Below are 21982 nucleotides of genomic sequence, written 5' to 3'. Positions count from 1 at the left end.
CGATCCGATATAAAACCTGACTCAAACCCCATTCACACAGAATGAGTTTTTAACAACATCGATGCATGGCAGAAAGAAAGGACCGTGTGATAATAATTTGGTGAGCTAATAAACCTCCTTCGCGTTGTTAAAGAATCTAGCAAAACTCTTCTGCCCCATACTCCATATTTCGAGTCAAGTTATAGGTTTGACGAGGTTTTAATTAACATGTTCACGAGTTAATTAGATGTGACAAACCAACCGGGTCAACTCTTAACCTTTTCCGATCTGATATAAAACCTGACTCAAACCCCATTCACACAGAACTGAGTTTTTAAAAACATTGATGCATGGCAGAATGAAAGGACCGTGTGATAATAATTGGGTGAGCTAATAAACCTACTTGGCTTTGTTAAAGAATCTAGCAAAACTCTTCTGCCCCATACTCTAGAGGAGTTCCATTATCTCCAGTCTTGTGAAGATCTGCTTAAAAGGAAGGTAGGCAAACTCGTACTTGAGAATCCAATTCCTGCTGGAACTGGCTGATCATGCCAATACTTGCAGCACAGTTATATCTATAAAAACATCAAGTACAAAGTAGCAATCTCTTACAAATTTTTTTTAAAAAATAGTCGCATGCCACTGGAACGCCAATAGGCTAAAAAATCCATAAAATCAGCTGCCTAAACAAAGTACAACTACTTAATAACAGTGAAATACTGGGCAGGGCATAAAATACACACCCCTGGTTCACCTATAAAGTCCAAACAAACTCTGGTGCATCTTCCCTTCGCCCTGCCAGAGTCCGATATAGGAACATCTTCTCTACCTTTAGCGTATCATCAGCACTAGCATCCATCTGATCATTTTCATTAATGATCTCCACATTGAGCCTTGGCATCTTCTTCGCAAGGGACCTGCAGCCTCCAAGGGTAACTTCGCACGATGACATCCAAAGGGATCGCATTGTTTCATACTTTCCCACGTCCATTAAAAGCGCTGCATCACCAAAAGGGCAGTCCCTTATCTCTAGCTTGCGAAGCTTTTTGCAACCATTCAACACATACTGCATTCCCTTGTCAGTGTCCCCAGCAAATGCAATAGAAAGCATTTCAAGCTGCTCGGCATACATTCCAATGTAGAGGAAAACTTTATCAGTCAGCAGGCCAGCCATTGACAACCGCATGAGACCCTTGCATGAATGAACAATAGCCCCAAAGCCTTCATCCAATGGCTGATTGGTCACAGCGTCTGGTTTTGTGGGGTCAAGGATGCACAGCCGGAAGCGGGTAAAGTTGGGGCAGTTCTTAGCTACAGTAATGAGGGCTGCATTGGTCATCTGCTGACAGAAGTATAGAATTGAGTGGAGCTTACGGCAACCACTAGAAAGAGCGACCAAGCCCACTTCTGTCACAGCTGCATTCCCTACGTGTAGATCAGAAGGAAAGACCCTTATTTCCTGCAAATCCTTGCAAGTGGAAGCAACAACTTCTAGTCCTTGGTCTCCAATGCAGTCCAGTATCTACAGATATAGCAAAAACCACTAAAAGTCAGCATGCGAACAAGTGAACTTGTGAGTTCCTAAAAACAGGTAAACAGGCATACCCATAAGCGCTGGAGTTTCATGCAGTGGCGAATTAGCTTTATGAGCTCAGCACCATGAATTCCTGGAGCATAACTTAAGTTCAAGGAAGTCAAGTTCGGGCAAATTAAGTGAAAAGCTGATAGGCAGTGGGGAGCAACCTCCAGAAATCCTGACAAACTCTTGACTGACTTGCACTTTTGAATAGCCATCACTAATTTATTGTAGGTCTCAGAATCTGGATCATTTACATAAGACCCTACACCCAAGTCCACTAAATGAGGTGCCCGGATCAATATTTTTTGAAGTACATCAAGTGGCACTGCATGATTTAACCTCAAACTCCTCAGATTAGGAGATCTTGCTATAAGTCTCTCAAGTGCTGCTAAATTGACCTCTCCTTTGAGACATGCAAAATTAAGTGATACAAGAGATGTACAGGTATCAGGAAAGCAGCTAAGCCAATGGCCTCTATGATCTTCGACATCGTTTTCTTGCAGGTCCAGCTCCCTAAGAAACCTGGGTTGAAGAAAGACATTCAAAGTAGTTAGAACATGCTAATTATCTCCTGAAACCCCTCACGTCATTTCCTTCTATTCATATTAAGTCAACGAAATGATTATTGCTCCTCGTTTAGTCAGCATTGTATCTTTCAGAGGCTTTTAAAAGATCAAATTGGATACCAATTTTCACAAATAATTGAAGCCTCAAACGTGAAATAACCATCTGGACTAACAATGATCGCCACTTAAGACTCAATTGGGAATTAGAAAGAGACTTCAGAAATCATAAAGGGAGGTTTTCTTGTTTTTTGTTTTTTTTTTTTTTGGAACGAGGGACCAATGCAGTAACATTTACAAATAGCAACACCAACACCACAGAAATGCCTACCGAACATTATAAATAACAACAAGTATAGAGCTGAATCACATGCCCTTCAAGATCAAAAAACAAAAGAATCATCAAATCATCCAACACTTTTCACTGTACAGTTATACCAAGCTACATCCACCACTCCATTATAGATTCCTAAGCCTTTTACGGTGTAATTTTACTCTATATTCAGCAGCTGGCAAGCAGATACAAGCATTAATTGCTTAATAACCATATATCCACCGTCAATTTGACAGCCACAAAACCCCATGCAATGCAAACCAAAACCCGTACTGCAAAACAAATACCAAATCTAAGAATACTAGTCTCAATATTCCTTCTCTCTAGTCAAATCAAAGGCATTCCAAAACCAAAACCCAAACAGACTTGACACTAGCACTAGTATTCAAAAATTAACAACCACCATGGCCAGAACAGAGTTAGCACTTGCATTAGTACTCCACAAATAGCAACCACCAAAACTATGTTAAGAAGCCTAGTTTTCTTGTATCAAGCTTAAAAAAATTATAAATGAAAAATCAGCAGTAATAGCAAAATACAAGCCAGATAGGTAATCAAACAAGACAAAAACAAAAACCTACAAAGCAAAGCATTTCTTACCTACAATTAGAAGCAATAGCAGCAAGGCCATCAGTAGTGAAGCCTTCACAACTAACAAGAACCAAGGACTTGAAATTGGGAAAAGACCTTGAAATGAGCTCCAAGCACTCATCGGATATTATCATCCTCTTCAACTTGAGCTCCTCTAACCCCACACTATTCCTTGCAAAAGCTTCAATCCATGGATAAACAAAGCCTCCCCAATCATTTGGAACCAAATTAAAATCAGCAAAATGAGGCTTTCCTTTCAAAGTAATAGATTTTAAACCTGGAAACCTCTCAATCACTCTCTGAGGACTAATTGCATAACAATTCCCTACAAAAACCTTCTGCCTGCTACTACTTTCGATCTTGTACCATGGTTTACATACTTGAGACACTGAGTTCCTGTCTCTTTGTGATGTTACAAAATCGAAAATATGCTCTAATACTTCATCTGGGAAGTAATTCATTTTAATTCAAAACCTACCAGAAAAAAGAACCTAGATCTAGAAACTAGAAATCTTTATCTTTACAACGATTGAAACAGATCCAGAGATCTAAAAACCAAATGGGTTTATTAAAAATGACACAAAAGAGAGAAAATACTCAAACTTTCTCAAGAAAGTGAAGGAACAATTTATGGGTTTTCTTTTCTTTCGTTAGGTTTTATGAAATGATAATGTTGTTGAATCCGATGGTGATGATTACATTACACAGAAGTGAAAAACTCAAGAATAAACATAAACAGATCAAACAACAGAGATCTGAGAACTTGAGGGTTCCATAAATGGAAATTCTTAACTAAATAAAAAACCCCAAGATAAAAATAACAGTAACAGAAAAACAAAGAAGATGATGTTATAGAGAGGGAGACCACCACGTACTCCTACTTCAAGTTCAGATTTTTCATCTCTCCTCTCTCTCTATTCCCAGAAAACCCAACAGAAAAAGAAGAACATAAAAACACTTGTGTTTTTTAAGTTTAACTCAAGTGACTTGCAGCTTAGCTTAACCATGGTTCGAAATAATGTTTTCTTCTAACCATGGTTAGTCTTCTCGTAGTTCTGGATCAAAGGGCGAGAGTGATCTAGTTAAAAAGAAGAGAGAATCTTGACCGTTGATTTGTGTGGCATGCATGTGTCTTTGTATATCTGCTAAAATCCTCTTGTTAAAGAGATGAGTAGTAATGGACTGTTAGTTAACTGGCCATGGAGTCCGGTTCCATTTACGAGAATGCCATGGCGTAGATAAGGTTTCTGTTTCTGTACTCGCGAGTGTGGCTGCACTCGCTCTCTCTGACGTAGACATCACCATGTGGGGAGGCATGGCAGCGACCCGGTTTAACACACTAGGATAAGGAGGGGAGAGTATATAGGTTTGGTACTCTCTCAAGTGGGGTTTATTTAGTGTTCCACAAGAAATGAGGGACTTTTTTTTTTGTGTGTCAGCAGATTTTTCAGTTTTTATTTTTTTATTTTTTATTTTTTTGTGTTTGGCACCGTGGATAATAGAGAAATGGGGGGGCTTTTAATGATTAGGGAATCCAGTAAAAGGGAGAGGGAGAAAAATGATTTTGACAAAATCTAAGACTGTGTTTAATAAATGTGTCTGTACTGAAAATTTATGGGTTGCAGTTTCATCGCTTGCAAATAATGTCCATTGTGCAATCGCTGATGTTGTGCGATGGGATCCCCATGCTATCTTCCCTATTATTTTTAGTGGAAAAAACCACCTTCAAAAAACCACCCGATGTAAAAGGATAAATAAAGAATAAAAATTAAAACTGATATAAAAATAAAAATAAAAATATAATCAAAGAGTGACATTAAAAAGAAATATAACTTTTACATAATGATAAAAAAAAAAATTCAAAACAATAAAAACATCACAACTTAATATTTTAATTACTAGAAACTTTAACTAATCTATAGAGTCAATATAAAAGGACGGATTGTGTAAAGAAAAGAAAAGAGGACTCTACTTAAAGTAAGTTATATTATTTATTTATTTGATTGATTATTATTAAGATTCTATTATGTTTTCTAATTGTTAATTTGTCTATTGGTTTAAGCAAATTCATCTTATTAAGGTGAATTATAACCTTATGAGTCAAGCCTCGTCTTTCTAAAGTTAAAATATATTTTATTATTTTGTACTTTTTTTTTCCCTAGGAACATGTCTTCGTATAAGTTCCTAATTCCAAAAATATTATGTATAAGATCCTAATTCCAAAAATATTAAGAACAAACAACTTTTTTTTTAAAAAAAAAAAAAATTTAAATCAAGTCCCCTATGGGCTTCATAAACCTGTTATTAAGTCATAACACATGCAAAATATAAAAAGCTATTTTGTTTTAATTTTTTCAAGAAATGCTAAATCATGCAATTATATATTTATATGTATGTATGTATGTATTTTCTTGATTGAAAATGCAAACATAATAATTTTTAGAGAAACTTCACCGTATATAATTTAAAACATAAAAATATATATAGTTTTTTGAAAAAAGGATTTTTTTATTTTTTTTCAACCTGATTTATTTAATAACGAAAAACATATCTTACATATACGCTCACAATATCAAATATTAAATATAAAAAAGGGTAAAAAAGATATAAAAGACCCAAATTAATTACACAATGATCATCCAAAAGTCTAATAGTTTAGGCAAACTCTTGGCATAAAAGCAAAATAAACACATTTATTGTTAGAAACAAATAACAATTCAACTTACCTTAGATATGATGTACAAGATAATTGGTATCTTTCTTATTATATAACTAGTCAATTATCTAAGAATCTTTAAAAGATTAGTTAAGGTTTCTAGTTATCATAAAATTACATGATGATTTTTTTTATATTTTTACTTTTTTTTTTCATATAGTTCATCCCAATATGTCTTGTGACAAAATGTAAAATTTAACTTCAACAAGGAATACCTTTAAAATAATGAAGACAATAAAGATCCAACTCAATGTACACTTGGGAATTTACAACTATTATCGGTATATTTAAAACATGTGGGGAATTTATTATGCATTATTCATTGTAGATCCCCTCCTAAGGCAATATAACAAACTATTTGTAATGATTTTTTTTTGTTCTTTTTTTTTTTAAAAAAATTAGCCTTTATTGGGCCAAATTATAGGTCAATTTAGAATAATTTGTTAAGGGACCAAAGTATTAAAAAGAGAGAGAGGGGGGGATGTCATTTTTAGATATTGGTGGGAAATACCTATTTTGCCCATAGGAAAAACCAAGAAATCATTGTATTGAGGGTAATTAAGTAATTTCACAATGGACTATTTGGCATTCCAAAATTTATAGGGCGATTATGTGTTTTTTTTCTTATAATACACAATAAAAAGACCTTTATACCCTTGTTCAAATTTTTTAAAAGTTTATGTTCAAGGGTGTTTTAGTCTTTTTATAATTTTAATGAACAATAAATTAACTTACATGCCCTTGGGAGTGGAATTTCTATACCTTACATTCAAGGGCATTTTGTATTCAAGCTCATGTGTTTTTGTAATTATTGGGTTTGTTTAAAGGCAATTATCTAATTTAGTATATACAAAAAGTATTATAAAAAAAGTTGTGCGTTAACACATGACGGTCCCCGCATCCTTTGGACTGGATGTGCAGGGCTGCACAATGGTCAAACACCACCTTTTACGACGGTGTTTGATTCATCTTGGTGTTACCTCCTCAAGGAGGCAGTGTGTATAGCCAAAGATTGTCAGGTTTGGTGCCAACAACCTTTTCTTGTCTTTTTCCTTTTTCCCTCTCCTCCCTTGAAATTCATGCATGACATTTAAATTTTTAGGGTAGTCCTCTTAGATGAGGATATTTAAGTATTAATTCTCATTCTTTTAATTTGTAATTTTTATCCTTGGTCATTTTGTAAATTTTTGATTTGTTTTTATTTTCATCATTCAATCTAAAAAATTTAGTCCTGATTCTTGTTCTTTTTTCATTTTTTTTCTTTCCACTTTTATAAACTTTCTATTATTTTCATTTTCATCCTTTAATCAAGATTTTTTATTTTTTAAAACTTAGTCCTTATTCTTTTGGTTATTTCTTTGTTTAATTCTTTTGTGGAATTGATTTTTCTTTTCAATTTAGCATTTCAATCTAAAATTATCCATCATCGTATTTGTTTTTTTTAAGAAAAAAAAATTGATTCTTATTATTTTAATTGCAATTTTTTTTTCTAATTTTTTTCAATTTCATACTTTGACATTTAATTTATTGAATTTTGGGCTTTGTGGTTTTTCAAAGTTTGGTATTTTCAAATGGTCTGGGTCATGGGTTTTATAAGCTAACAAGGGTTCACATCATTTTTTTTACTTGTTTTTTTGTTTTTGTATCTCATTACTCGTCATTGATTTTTTAAAAAATAAAATTCATGGTTTTCTTTGTTTTTATTTTAAAGGGTTATCATGATGATTTAGTCTGTGTGTTTAACTAGTTAACTTGGGTAGACTTGCATTTTTTTTTGCTTTTAATTACTGATTTTTCTTTTGAATCCTTTTGTGTGATTAATTTTTTTTTTTAAATCATCTTTAATATTTGATTTGTTGAGAATTGACCTTCATGATTTATTTATATTTAGTGCTTTTGATCAAATGGGCGAAGACAAAGGTTGGCATCAATTGTTTTTGGACTTTATTTTATTTTACATCTCTTTATTCACGTTGGTTTTTTTCTAAAAAAAATCAGGTTACGTAATTTTCTTCATTCTTCTTGTTGTCAGGTTATCCTGATCTGGGTGAGCTCAAGCTTTTTTTTAGCTTATAATTTCTATTTTCTTTATTTTATATATTTTTTAAATTTTATCTTTCAACATTTAGTTAGTTGAAGATTGGGCTTTGAGGTTTTTAAAATTTTTTAATTTTGGTCAAATAACACGAGTCATAGACTTAATGGGTTAACACAGGTTGGCATATTTTTTTTATCTTTTTTTTTTATTTTATTTTATTTTCATCATTTTACATCAATTTTTTCTTATTCGATAATGATTATATATATATATATATATATATATGATTATGTCACTTGAATATCATTTATTTTGCTTAATTTTTTTTTATCTAATCCTTAACAAAACACGTGTCACATGGCTAGTTCAAATTATGTAACTTGGGTATTGCCTCTAGGGTTGGGGGCATGACAACAACTGTCTTGGTGAGTTTATTACAAAAGTCACCATCTACTTGATTTTACATGAACTTTTTATTTTCTTTTTCATCACAATTAAAAATAGAATTGAATTAAGATAAAATAATTTCAAAGTATAAAATTATCTTCTTAAAAGACTTGCACATAGCCCTAACACGACAATACAATTTGCTGTTAAAATAATGATTTGATAACAACTAATGCAACAATGACTACAAAAACACATCAAGGCAATAACTAGTCTTAAATAGAGCTTTTTAACCATCCCATATAAGAACCTTTTAGATATTGGATTTTTATACAATTTGCATAAATAATAATCTCCGCTCATCATAATTATTGAGAAATAACCGTATTACCATACTCAATAGAAGGAATAATCTTCTTGGAGGCAACAACCATAAAATAGACAGAAAAACTTAATAAACTTTGTTAAATATTAAAATCATCTATTATATTTCTATTAAATAAAAGATATTTTAAAGTTGAAAAAACTATCTAATTAATCAAAATCTTGTTAGGGGAGTCTATGAATTAGATGCTTACTAAGGGTGGTAGACAACCAAATCGAGCTAAAAACTTAGATCATATAGATGAAGGTTTGTAGTTATTTAGGGCGTGTTTGCAAGTGTAGTAGTGATAGCGGTAGTAATTGCTTTTTAAAATATTTTTCACTTGAAAATGTATTAAAATAATATTTTTTTAAAATTATTTTTAATATTAGCACATCAAAACAATAAAAAAACACCAAAAAATATTAATTTTAAACAAAATAAAAAAATAAAAAAATATTATTTTAATATATTTACAAATAAAAAACAATTTAAAAATCAACCACCACTACCATCCTAGAAATTACCTTAAACACAAAACATACAGTACATCCAAGGACAAGATTCACAAAAGAGACTCTCATTTTCACTGGCTTGTAATCGTACTTCTACTAATTATTTCCTTATCAATCCATAAAAAGAACTCACAATGGTTAAGCTGTGGATTAAAGTAAAGGAACATAAAAAAGTCTGGATATTAATTCTAAACCTTTCTTTTCTTCACCCTGGAAAGCTAAACATGCAGATATAAAGGTAACTCACTGCTCGCAAGTCAATAATAAAAGGGAAAAAAGAAAAGAGTATCCCTACCATTACCATGCCCAACATGAGAGCTTTCTTGTCTAAGTTTTCACTATCTAAAGTACAAAGATAAATATATTATGATTCTCCCATTAAAGTTTAATTCCATGGCTGTGAATTGCGATCTCACCAATCATTTGTGGCTTTGACCAGCTCCTGCCATAGCCTCAATTATCCACTCTTTTATCCATTGGTTTGTAGGCTTAAAGCTGGCTCCTGAGTCAAATTGTCAAAGTGAGAATAAAAACTTTAGCCTTGCTTTTTCTTTGTGGAAATGATAACAAGGGCCTTCCTTGAAGCAATGCCTTGCCTTGTTCAAATCTTTGCTTTGAGAGAACATAACCTGTGATCATTGACAAATTATATATATTCAAAGTTTATTCTTTTTTTTTTTTTTAACTTTATCATGACCGGGCTGAAGGAACCGAATTATCCCACCAACTTCGGTGGTTCTAGCTTGTTTAGAATATAGGAAGAAAAAAAACCCCTAACTTTAATGAACATAACCACCTAACTAGCGTATGATGTATCTTCAATGCCTCGGTACCTCTTTCAAAGTGCTTCTTATTGTCAAAGAACTATCTCAATCTAAATGTTTAAGTTATTAGGTGAGATTCTAGGATATGATTTATATTATTCTCTAACACACCCTCTCAAGTAAAAGCCTTTTGGGTTTGAAACTTTGCATAGGTTGAACTCGTAATTGTTTGGTCATCAAGCTCTGATACCATATCAAAGAACCATCTTAACTTAAAAGTTTAAGCTATTAGGTGAGATTCCAGAATATGATTTATATTATTCTCTAACACTTACCGACATTAAAGTCAAGAAGCTTTGCTTTTATACTTCAAAGTTCATGTTTGGAGGCTTGGTTCCATATCGAAAATCCCATATCCTATCCTATTGTTTTGAGTTTGAATTCAAGAGAGTGTAATAAGAAATAAAAAAGAGAGAAGATATTGGTGCATTGATTTATATATGAATGACTTTTCTGAGATTTAAAATGAAAAATTTAATTTCAATATGTGAAAACTATTTCAAGAGTCGAGAATATCATGATATCAAATTCTTCTCATTGATTCAACTATGTTTTGAAAATCTTTAAATGACTGGATGATATTAATTATAATGAGGCAGGATTTCTCTTGCAGTTGCTCAAGGGTGGAGATGCAACTAGCCATACCAAGCATAATTTGTTTACCTCAATATTCTTGTAGTCATTAGTTTTTTTTTTTTTTTTCTCGTTTTCATGAAATTTTTGGATTTTTTCAGAGTAACATATATGAACTGAGCGCATAATTCTTTTCTCCCTGTGCTCATGATCAGGACAATCTCAAGAGCCGATAAAAAACAACAAGAACCATGCGTGCGCTCAATGCAATCTGTTCCACTATATGAATGATGCCATAAGCTGTAGATTGTACAATTATATACATAGGAAATGCTCTCTGCCTAGTGTTTCACTGTTTTGGACATTTCCAATAGCAAAGAGACGTGAGATTTCAAGAACATAAAGGAAAGGGATTGTTCCCAACCACAGCTAAAAAAAAAAAAAAAAAGTCATCTGGGATTCTCTTTTCTCAGAAGACAAATCATACAAAATGCAGTATTTTGTCAATTCTGTATCACTTTCACACCTCAATTATGCTGAAACCAGCCACTGACCCAGTTGTTGCTGTTGCATTACATATATACACATTACTACTGTTTCATGGTAAATTTCTATTATTTTAACATCATCTTGTGTTCTGCCAAGTCAATTTTGTCGCCCACAACATCTTCAATCTTTATTCTCCTCCTCTCTCCTTCTTTATTCCTGCTCTACGAGCAGTGAAAGTGGTGTTTTTAGGGTTTTCTTTCTGAAAGCATTTTTGAAATATTATATCTTACGTCCAAGCATGATCATGTGTATGCATGCACATTGAATGAGGAATGCTATGAGCCTATACCTACTATAATCCGATTGTCTCATGCTTAGCACCTTCTGTTCAATATTATGTTTTTAACAGAAACAGACATTACATTTCTACCATAATTGTAAAATTAACTTGTAATTTTCCTTTACATTAATTAATCTCATGTAATTTCATTGGCTCTTAAGACAAGTCATGAGAGAAGATTATTTTGGTCCATCCATAAAACTTGAAGCTAGATTAATTAATAAACCTTAAAGTGTCTATGTGTGTCTATATATATAGAGTTTGGGTGGGCCCAATGTGAAATTTGCAATCGCCACCCACTAACCTTTACCCTTTCTTCCTCTCTTTTCCCCATACAAGGTAAAAGTACTTGCCTTCTATATCTTGCTTCCCTCCAAATTCTCTCCCCCGACTTTCCATCCTCCCGTCCCGACACAAAACATGGAACATTTTCTGAAACAAAGAGCGGTTTAGATCCAACAATCCATGGTGATTTGGCAATCTTTAATTAGCTGTAATCGTACAAATAAATAATTTGATGATTTTTTAAATCCATATATTATGTAGAGATCATGAGCCAGAGGAACAAGCAATCATTGAGCCCTTAGTTTCCTTGAGGGAAAGAAACATCAATGGCGTATGCAGGCAGCCATTAACCATATCAAAGGTGGTCGTGTTGAAATGCAACTTGTATTACTGCTAATCAGTTAGGGATTAGTCAAGTCTATATGTTACCTAAATCTTTGCTGTCAAACACTAATCCATTGCTACTTGTAATTGAAAATGTCGTCAACCTTCGTAAGCTTGCTTCCGTGCTTCTTTCTTCCCCATCTTTCAAAGTGGGATGGATAAATGTTGACAGAAGAGCAACTTCTGGTTGCTTTGATGCCAAGACTTTTGTCATATTAGGAGACGGCCGGGAATTATTGCATAGAGATTATTTCCTCTTCTTTTCGTTTTCTTTTGAATAAATCTCTTGAAGATGTTTTGGATAGTCATCCAATAACATAAGAAAAACAATCCTACTAGCTTGGATCATCACCTTCTCCAAAATAAACATTTCGTTTCAACCAATCTTTATGAAAACTACTCAAATTAAATTAAGAAAGTATTATAAATTTTAGGGTCATTAAATATTTATATAATTATTAATTTTAAAATATATAAAATTAATAAAATTACACTCAAGCTAATCCAAACATCAATATTAATAAAAATATATATTTATTTAAATTATTCCCTCTTCAATTGATTTCTCCAATCCCTCTTGGTGGCCACTGGATAACCAATTAGAGATTGAATTCTGTCCTTTTCAAGAACTTGTGATGTATATTTATTTCCATGCAAAGTATGGAGACTTTGTTTTTTAAAAATTTGTTTTTTTGCTAAACTCATCATAGCCTTTTGACAATATTCCATGCGCTTTTGCTAACTAATTATATAGTTTTGATTTCTCAATACCAGCTCTAAAGTTTTATGAAGCTCCAATATAATCCATAGTCCTTAGGAGTTGTGGTGGGATATGTTTACGTGCTTAGGGTTTGGGAAGAAGGCAAAAGAGAAAATTAACATGAATATTCAGAAATTAAAAGATGAAAATAAGCGTGTATTTTGTTAGATTTCGACTCCATTGGCTGTCTAGGCAAATAACATTAAATATTTCTTTGAAATAATATGACTTGTTGGGAAAATTGAAACATAAGGGTCAAAATTGAAAGTTTCTGAATCTATGAAGGCTAAGATAATATAATTAGGAGAAACCTAATTTAGCCACTACCACATGATGACGACTCTATTAATTATCAATTGAGTCCAAAACCTTTTGATTTTAATAATTTTATCCTAAACGTAATCAATATTAGATATTAGTGTCAGCCTTATAGATGTTTTATTTAATTTAAATATATTAACTAGAAGAATATAAAATGACTATTTATGTTTGTATGGTAAATAGCTTTTCGTGCCGAAAAGCATGCCAATAATGTTTTTTCATTTTTTAAAAATCATTTTTGACATCAGCACATCAAAATGATCCAAAGTACAAACCGCACTTAATTTTAGTAAAAAAAAAAAAAAAAAAACTTTTGAATTTTTTCAAAAAGCCGAATGCCAAACACCCTCTTATTGTGGAATATAAGGAAGGAAAGAAAAGTCTAGATTGAGAAATCGTGAGCCGTAACGAGAATCTATAATTTGAAAAATATAGATTCGATAAACCTACTTTTTCAGAAGCAGTCTATTCAATTAAGTTCCGTTCCAAGATTTAGAGGTTTTTCTTGGAACACTCCTTGCCTACAAATGCCTTGCCAAAAGGTGCTCGGGTCCCTGGTGTTGGACCGCTGGTGTCTGTTCTGTTGGTTTTTTGTGGCATGACCACCGGCGTTTGAATATGCAGGGCCACTAGGTCAAGCCACGCGGAGATTTCCAAGTGGACTCATATTCCCAATTTTTAACCTACTTCCGCTGTCGATTTCCTTAACGTGGACCATCGCTAAAGGGACGTCACTAGCCACGTGACTGTGGGGCCAGCTCCTCCGTGACTGTGGGGCCAGCTCCTCCGTGACTGTTTTTCTTTGATTGCTCCGTGGTGATTCTGCATCTTCTTGTTACTCGATGCCCTGTCTCCGGTCACATATAATGAGAGCTAGCAGCCCAGATGAGCTCTGCTAACTGCGACGCCTGGTTCATTCAGACAAGAAGCTCCTGGTCTAGCCTGCCGGAAAGAGATTGTTTGAATTCCAAATGCAGTGCGGGTGATGGTAACATGAAATCCAATAAATTTTTAAAAATATTATTTTTAATATAAAACTTGATTGTAAAAAGCCGAGCAAAAACCACAACTGTAATGCAACATGATGCTTGCACAAGCCAACCACCTTCGCTCATTTTCCTTGTCTTTCGTGGGTGTTCAATTGAATCATGAGTGCTAATTTCTAATTTTATAATGTATACAGCAGTAAAGGTTCGACTGGATTTGGTAGAAATCCTTAGGATTCTATAGATTCTTTAAATAGTTCATCTTGTAAAGTATGGGAGGAAGCTTTTTCGTGGTGATTTCATGTTGAGGTGGAAGGTGTTCAACTAGTCTTGCCAACTATTTTAGCTGTTAGAAAATCCAACTTTGCTCTCAAGTAGACGCTCGGTTTTTAATGCTTGGGATTTAAATTATGAAGATCTTAGGATAAAGAGATTCACCTCCTGCCATACAGCTCCAGATTCTTTGTAAGAAAATAAATATATCTTATGAAGTGAGGCAAGAATGGATTTCGCAAAATATGAAAATCTGTCAAATCTAATAAAATATGTTCATGTAGTACAAAATCCAATAAATCTCCCAATGAAAAAAGAAAAGAAATAAATAAATAAATCAAGTTTAGAACGTCTCATGTGCTTTCTAAATGATGAGATAGCACTACCTGCTTAATTGGTTCGTAAGCACGAGTTCTTGGACAAAGGCTAAGATCCACTTCTAATAAAGCTTAGCTGCCATAGTTGACTGCCTGACATGACTTTGTGGTTCTATGAATTATAGGGTTTATGATGAAGAGAAGGTCCTCACCTGTTCAAGAATGAAAAGCACCATGTGATAAAAAAAGAAAAAAGAAAAAGAAAAAAGGTGCTTCTAGATCAAACTAGGGGAAGTGTTTCTACTCACCAGCAAATATTGTCTGGCACCAGCCCTCAACCTGATCAAAATCAAGTAGCAAGAAGTACGCAATTAAGCAACTAAGTTATTGGGAGCATAACGAACAAGATTGATATTTACTAAATTCTAAGAGGGAGTTGTTAGGCCAAAAGGTCGGCTAAATCAAATCAAATCAAATTATAGCCCCACTCGCGCATAATTACAAGAAGGGCATAATTGAAAATGAAAGGGGAAGGGGAAGGGGAAGGGGGAATTGTTGTTTAAAAGGAGTCACCAACCATGATCATTTCCATCTCCCATCATTTCCTAGAATGGCTTCCATGTGAGCCTTGTAAGCTTATAATAGATACTATTTAATCCACAAATTAGAAACCCGATTCCTTCTCTATGCACGAAATGGACATGTATGCAGTAATTTCTTTAAACCAAAACACACACACACACACAGGTACTTGCATACTCGTATGTGGTTCATGCTATGTGACACTTTTGCGAGGAAATTGAATTCAGATGGAGGCAGGCGGCATCATAACGCATGGCAATGCATGGTGGTCCTGAGTCATGGCACGTATAATTGCAGGAAGGAAATAGGGATTGGACTTTGGTGAAAGGGAGATGGAACACAAGATGTCCCTTTTATTCAGATGGTCCAAAAAGTAATGTCCCACAACGAAACTTTCTTGCAAGTAATCCGAGAGAGAGCAACAGAGACAGAAAAAGGGGGTCATGGTCTTCTCGTACATACAAGAAGAGATAAGAGAAATGAAGGGAGGCAAGCGACCACCTAAATGGTCGGTCGATGTCAGCTTCCTATCTTTTGCAAAAGTGAGATTTTAATTGGCGGATGGTGAACCTATCATATGCTTTCCTCTATGTCGTCAGCTGGTCCAGCTTGAGACCCCTTGGAAGTGGCGCATAAACTAAACCTCAGCAAGCCAATTACCAGATTGAGTGGGCATCACAACTCCTCACATCCAAGGAATCATAGTAGGGAGGGGGGCAACTAAGGGGTTAAGGAGTTGGATTTGAGTCCACCAAGACTATGAACGCCAGGCCTATGGACCACGGTCCCTTGCTATACATATCCTAAGAACATGGACCATGGGATAATGCTTTAATTCAGGCAATTATTTGACCTTGCGTACTCCTAAAGCCGAAAGCCAACATCAATGATAAGACGCACACCAGAATTCTACCACTCCTACAGTGTTTTCCCAGTTACTATCTGTTCCACTGTGACACGGTTTTGGCCATGTAATCAATGAATTTGATCTCTTTCCTTCCTCAATCCATGCATGGGTGGTCCAGTTCCATTTTAGAGGAGTTGATTTCCGCGTAGGAGTTCGACATTGAGTGCGTACAAATAGACTATAGCTTGATTTTGATTTCATGAAATATGCACCTAAGGTGTGCCCGCAACCATACTTTCATTAAATTGCAGGTCGATGTGGAGAACTATGAGACCAAACAAAAAGCAAGTGCTCAAGGCAAAAGCTAAAAGACGACCTTAAGATCATGAAGCGATCGAAGCACCAGCAAGTCATGCAAGTTGATCTTCATGTTCCGGACAAGCCTTATGTTTGAGAAGTGCAATTCAGTAGCGCGCCAGGTGCTTGGTCCGGTGAGGGCCAAGCATGCGCACCACCTTGCCCGCCCACGTGTGGCTAACAACGGCTTAAGAGACACCAACATAATTAATTAGATGAAGGTATCTCAACATCCATAACACACCGATGTAACCAAGTGCATAAACTAAGGCTTTAGAAAACAAGGAAATGGAATTTAGACTAAATATCAAACACGTATTTCAAGTTTATATGGCATGCGAATCAATGTGTTCTCATTTGCTAATTTATTCTTCTGGACTGCTGTGTTGTAGAGAACAACTGTGAAAGCAAAAAATGCTGTTAAGAGTGGACATTCATATTAGGAGAAGAAAAAAAATGCAACTCCAAACGCTCAAGGGCCTAACCCCTCATGCAACTCAGATTAATATAAGGTCATCAAGAAGGGTATAACACATGGAAAAAAAACGTGAGACAAGCCATCCAAGACCTATCTCCAGCACAATCCCTGCTTGAAAAATCTGGAAAAAGGTTCGTTTTGTAACCATGCTCAGGATGACTGGTATCAAGACCATCAGAGGTTCGAACAATAGGCCTGGCACAGGCTATATATGCACACAACTACATACACAAGCAAGTACGAAGGTCATCGCTGCAAGTGCTGTCCTTAGTGCAAAGAGTTGCGACCAAAACTCTCATGTAGCTAAAAAAGGGAAGGGTCCATGCTGAACCTGATAAAGCTATAGTAATAGCCAGGATGTAAGGTTAATTTGAGTCGAGCTTAAACACACAAATAAGATTAAAGTTCAGCATCAAAACACATAACCTGTAGGAAATGTATAAAGTTAGAACACAAAATAAACATATGGAACACCCCCAGTGTACTGGTCACTTCGTCTCTAAAGTAGATTAGAGCTTAAAAAACAATTCATCAAAAGGCAGATAACAGTGGCCGATCAAAGTGAGGAAATATGATATGAATATAAACAGGAAAGAATACAAGAAAGAGAAAGCAAATGAAAAGGACAAATACCAAAGTTTTTCTCCAGGAAATCCAGAGGCCAGAAATTAGCACAGAAAGGAGCTAAACAGTTTAGTTATGTGTTGGAGCAGGGAAGTGGTGGTGGATATTTTGCCATAAGACTGACTATAATGTTACAAATCTAAATCAAACACAAACCAAGATCATTGAATTTCTATTTCAGGAAGTTGAATTTCTATTTCAGGAAATTGATATAAACATCAACTGGCTCTGTAAATACACCATAAACCAACTAAATAAAGATTTAACAACCCTTCACTATGCCAATCATGTAAGGCATATTCTGCGACTTCAAGCTCATATAAAAGATGATTTTTCATCAAGGTAAACTACACTGCCGTTTTAGAATAAAAATAAAAGCTTATAAGGTCTCACCAAAACCACAAGCTAATTCATGATTGACTTTAAAGATTGCTACTGGTGCTAATCAACCATAAGATGTGCGGGGCAGCATCACCACGCACTCGTGGGACCACATCTTCAGGAACCGAATACAATGACAAGTTAGAGGCTGTTGAGAAATAGAGTAACATTCTAATATTTTGGATAGCTCAAGTTAGAAAAATAAAAACTGGAACTTCTTTTCAAATGCAACATTTCTCCATTCATAAAAATAGAAAACTAGTTTTCTAGTTTTCCAAATATGTACTGAGTTTGGGGAACACATTTTAGAGGTACTTCACAGTTTTTCTTTACAAGATTTCCACTGATTTTTAAATGAAGAAAAGACATGACCATTACAATTTTTTTTCTTCTGTATTAAAAATACTTTTTAGGAATGTTATATATATATATATATATATATATAGCTGGTGTCATAAATTTATTTTTTATTATAAATCTAATATAAAGTTTTTTTTAGTTAACAATATAGCTTTTCATATATAATTTTAATTTGAATAAAATAAAATTAACATTTTACAATTAAATTATCACAAATACAAAATATTAAAATGACTATTATAAATTATGATTTTGATTTTTTTTGTAAAAAATAGTTGTACATGTTTTCCAATTTTTCATTGGAAAAGAAAACTAGAAATGAAAAAAGAAAATAGTTTCTTGTCAGTGAACAGACCTTTAGTTTTTCAAAAATCAATGTGAATTATACAAAAAGAAGACTAGAATACAACTAGATTCCTTGTGTGTGTTTAATCAAGCCACAACTATATAGACACGCACCATAATATTGCCAATCTATAGTGGCTTACTAATAAACCAAACCAACTTCAATTCCAGAAAGTAGACTTTCCATATCAAAGCAAACTTCAATACACCTTTTTTTTTAAGGTTATGTAACTGCAATCCATACCCTCAATACTTTTGGACAGGTCACTGTTAGCTGGAACATGATACATTATGGTACGCGGCACAGGTATGCATATGTCATTTAATTGAGATAGAAGTAATATTTCCTATTAACAAAACAATTAGATTGTTTTAGTTATTAGCCATTAGATCAGTTTATTAAGATAATCATGACATGTGCTGCTTTCTAATTCTCAAAAGATAAAAGTATTGTATGGGAGCATGTAAACTAAATATTTTCTACTTCCAAACAAGATATTTTCCATCCCAGGGCCTTGAAAATTGCCAACAAGTTACCTCTTCCCCAAAAAACCTCTCGATCTTTTCCATGCATGCAGCTGAATATAATTATCTTTTTTCTTTCTTTATTATTTTTTTAAAAGGTAACAAATTGAAAAGTCCAACCTAAATATGCAACCTTTTAGATTCAAATTAATAACAATAACTTCAAATCTTAATGTTTCCTTTCTTATAAACACAAATACTTGTAAATCAATGTGAAACATAAAAAAAGGGTGGCCAATTTTCACAATCTAGATCACAAACACACCATGGTTGGGATCATGCGATCCAGATCATAATTCTAGGGATTTCAGTAAATTAGGTAACTGTGAGACAGATTTGTTACTCTATTATCTTTGAACCATTTACCAATATAGCAATTACATTGCTAAGCATGCATAGAAGTCCCCGCCAAAAGTTTGTCAAGAATCGCTAAACCACAAGAAACCACACAAAGGTACATATACCTCTTCACCACTAATTTACAGGACTCCATAATCTCATAAATAGTTTACTCATATTCAAGGATCACCATGCATTCGTATATTTTCCCACTCAGTTCCAAGTCCTAATGCAGGGTTTCGAACTTGCTACCAATAATTTGCAAATACAATGAAATCACATTCTGTACTCTCCCCAACACAGTTCAGGGAAGAACAGTGTATGAAACTCAGATGAGTTATTCAATGTAGTTGCTATACCCAGATGAACTAGCGAAAGGCACGACATTTGTCGATAATGGACAGCATTTAGTGGCATACTTTCTAAGAGAAGAAAGCTTCTATTAGACAGCAATTAAAATTCATTAATCATTTTCCTCAATCATGGATTCATGGATTTTCTGTTATTCCCAAGATGTCAATTAGACTCAGTGAGGAACATTAATCACATGTGCCAATTGTGGCCTGGTAAAGGAAAACTATTACACTATCATGTCGTTACTAACCTAGGTGAGTGTTTTTCTCCAACACATCTCAATCACCAAAGTATCTTTTTTCCTACCAACTTTAGAAGGAAAGGATCCTAATGAGCATCACCATCGTTGCAACTTAAAAAGTAGCTTGTTGTATTTCCTCTAGATTGTTCATCCAAAAAGAACATACTAACACAATTCCCCTAGCATCTCTTCCTCTTTAACTCTTCAGCATTACCACTAAGTTTTGAAGGCAAACACCCTCTATGATAACATCACCAACTTGTCTACAAACAGAGATTAAACAATAAATTTGTAATAAGAGAAACGAAAGACTACCACATCTACATTTCCACAATGATCAATTTCAAAATTCAAAATTCAAATCGAAAATAAACAAAATATCTATTCAAGGTTGCTACAACATATATGGCCAAATCACTAAATTCTAATCACTACTTGACTAATGAAATTAACCTCAGTTTTCTTTAAAACAAAACTAACCTTGCTTTAAAATCACGCGTCACTGTCATCATCATCATCATCATCATCATTCACGTGATTGTCATTAGCAATATAAACTCCAGGATGCACCGCTTTTCTTCGAGTCCTCGACGGTAAAATATTATCCAAATCAACTTCAGCCAATGGATCATCCTCCTCCGCCTCCTCACTATCATCGCCACCGTCCAATTCACTTGATTCATCACCATCATCATCACTCGAGTCGTCATCTTCATCTTCTTCAATCAATATCCCTTTCCCTTTCCTATCCACCAACACTTCCTCTCCGTTCTCTTCGTCTTCATAATCACCATCTTCATCATCACCATCTTCTTCTTCTTCTACCACTTTCTGTACAGTGTCATTTTGGTTATTGAAAGAAGCTTCTAGAGTTTGCGTTCTATCAGTGGTTTTCTCTTGGGTGTTTGGTGAGTTGTTGGTGAGAGACTCAAGCTTTTGCGATTTGTTGGTGTGATTTTCTTGCTTGTTTTCAGGAAATGGGTCCTCATCGAGTTTGCGTTTAGTGGGTAATGCGGGTTCGTTTGGGATTTCAGTTTCTGCCATTGATTTGTTTCGTACGGGGTTTATGGGAGAAAAACACAGATTTTTAGGGTTTTTGAAGAGACTAGTGAGTGTGGTACCTAGTTGCAATTTAAGAGACAACGAAGGACAGAAGAGGAAGGTTTATTTATTATAAGAAAGAAACCTAAGAGAGATCGGTGATTTTCTATACACCATGGATTAACACAGTGTATATTTACTTAAAACCAGATATCTAAATAATAAGGTAAAATCATTTTTTACATGGGATTTAGTCATTAGTAAATTAATTGGTATTAATTTTGTCTATTTTTCTCATAATAAAATGATTTTCTTGTCTTTAAAAATAAAAAATATATATATTATGTTTTTGTTTAAGGATTTTTTTTTATCATTTTTTCTTTTTACACAGTTAAATGATGCAAATACCCTTAAAGGTAAAAAATTATTGAACATTGATAAAATGTTTTTTTTCTTCTCATATTTTTTACATGATAAATTGAACCTTAAAATAAAAAAAATAAGGTTGATTTGAAATTATTTTTTTCTTTATATTATGGGTTTTTTTTTTTTTTTTGTATTACTTAGATTGTTTAATAATTTTATATATTAAAATATTAATAAAAAGATTTGCAGACGCATTCCTTGCTACTTTCTAGCAGTATGTGAGGAGCCATATAACGATAAAAAACTGTCAACTCTCATATCATCTGACTCATCTAGTGATAGCGCAGCTGATGTTGTGGCTTGTGTATTAAGATTCATGGTAATTTTAATAGATGTTGAGTTTTTTCTCCATCATTTATTTTCTCTCTTCTGGCCTTTGTGTTGAGCCTTTAAAAATTCAAATATATCCTTCTAATTTTATTTTTATCACATTTAGTTTTTATTATTTTAATTTTTATTTGATT

The 21982-nt window shown here is 33.9% G+C and overlaps 2 protein-coding genes and 1 long non-coding RNA gene across 9 annotated transcripts; 1 reads left to right on the top strand and 2 right to left on the bottom strand.

Moving 5' to 3' along the window:
• Nucleotides 1-493: 493 nt before the first annotated feature.
• Nucleotides 494-4001, bottom strand: LOC118038132 (protein AUXIN SIGNALING F-BOX 2). The gene is made up of 3 exons (XM_035044427.2): nucleotides 3056-4001; nucleotides 1585-2080; nucleotides 494-1501 (listed from the first exon to the last, which is right to left on the bottom strand). Exons 1-3 carry the CDS (start codon nucleotides 3505-3507, stop codon nucleotides 734-736), a joined length of 1716 nt encoding a protein of 571 aa, XP_034900318.1. The 5' UTR covers nucleotides 3508-4001; the 3' UTR covers nucleotides 494-733.
• Nucleotides 4002-13409: 9408 nt separating this feature from the next.
• Nucleotides 13410-21223, bottom strand: LOC118038140 (uncharacterized). Of its 7 annotated transcripts, none has more exons than XR_012168253.1 (4): nucleotides 20532-21223; nucleotides 14927-14957; nucleotides 14688-14830; nucleotides 13410-13984 (listed from the first exon to the last, which is right to left on the bottom strand). XR_012168253.1 is itself a non-coding variant. In XM_035044432.2 (3 exons), the coding sequence occupies exon 1, from the start codon at nucleotides 21093-21095 to the stop codon at nucleotides 20544-20546; it is 552 nt and encodes a 183-aa protein (XP_034900323.1). In that variant the 5' UTR covers nucleotides 21096-21223; the 3' UTR covers nucleotides 14536-14830; nucleotides 14927-14957; nucleotides 20532-20543. The 7 variants fall into 7 exon arrangements, 5 of the variants coding, with proteins under 5 accessions (XP_034900323.1, XP_034900328.1, XP_073261587.1 ...); XR_012168254.1 differs by having other exon boundaries at nucleotides 13410-13979; XM_035044432.2 differs by lacking the exon at nucleotides 13410-13984 and having other exon boundaries at nucleotides 14536-14830.
• On the top strand, nucleotides 15171-16768 carry LOC140954749 (uncharacterized). Its single transcript, XR_012168255.1, has 2 exons — nucleotides 15171-16270; nucleotides 16359-16768. It is a non-coding gene; the product is annotated as an uncharacterized lncRNA (long non-coding RNA).
• Nucleotides 21224-21982: the final 759 nt, after the last annotated feature.

Source organism: Populus alba, chromosome 17, assembly GCF_005239225.2.
Source record: "Populus alba chromosome 17, ASM523922v2, whole genome shotgun sequence".
NCBI classification, from domain to species: Eukaryota; Viridiplantae; Streptophyta; class Magnoliopsida; order Malpighiales; family Salicaceae; genus Populus; species Populus alba.
Note: the sequence above shows the minus strand (reverse complement) of the source record. Positions and strands in the feature narration are given on the sequence as shown.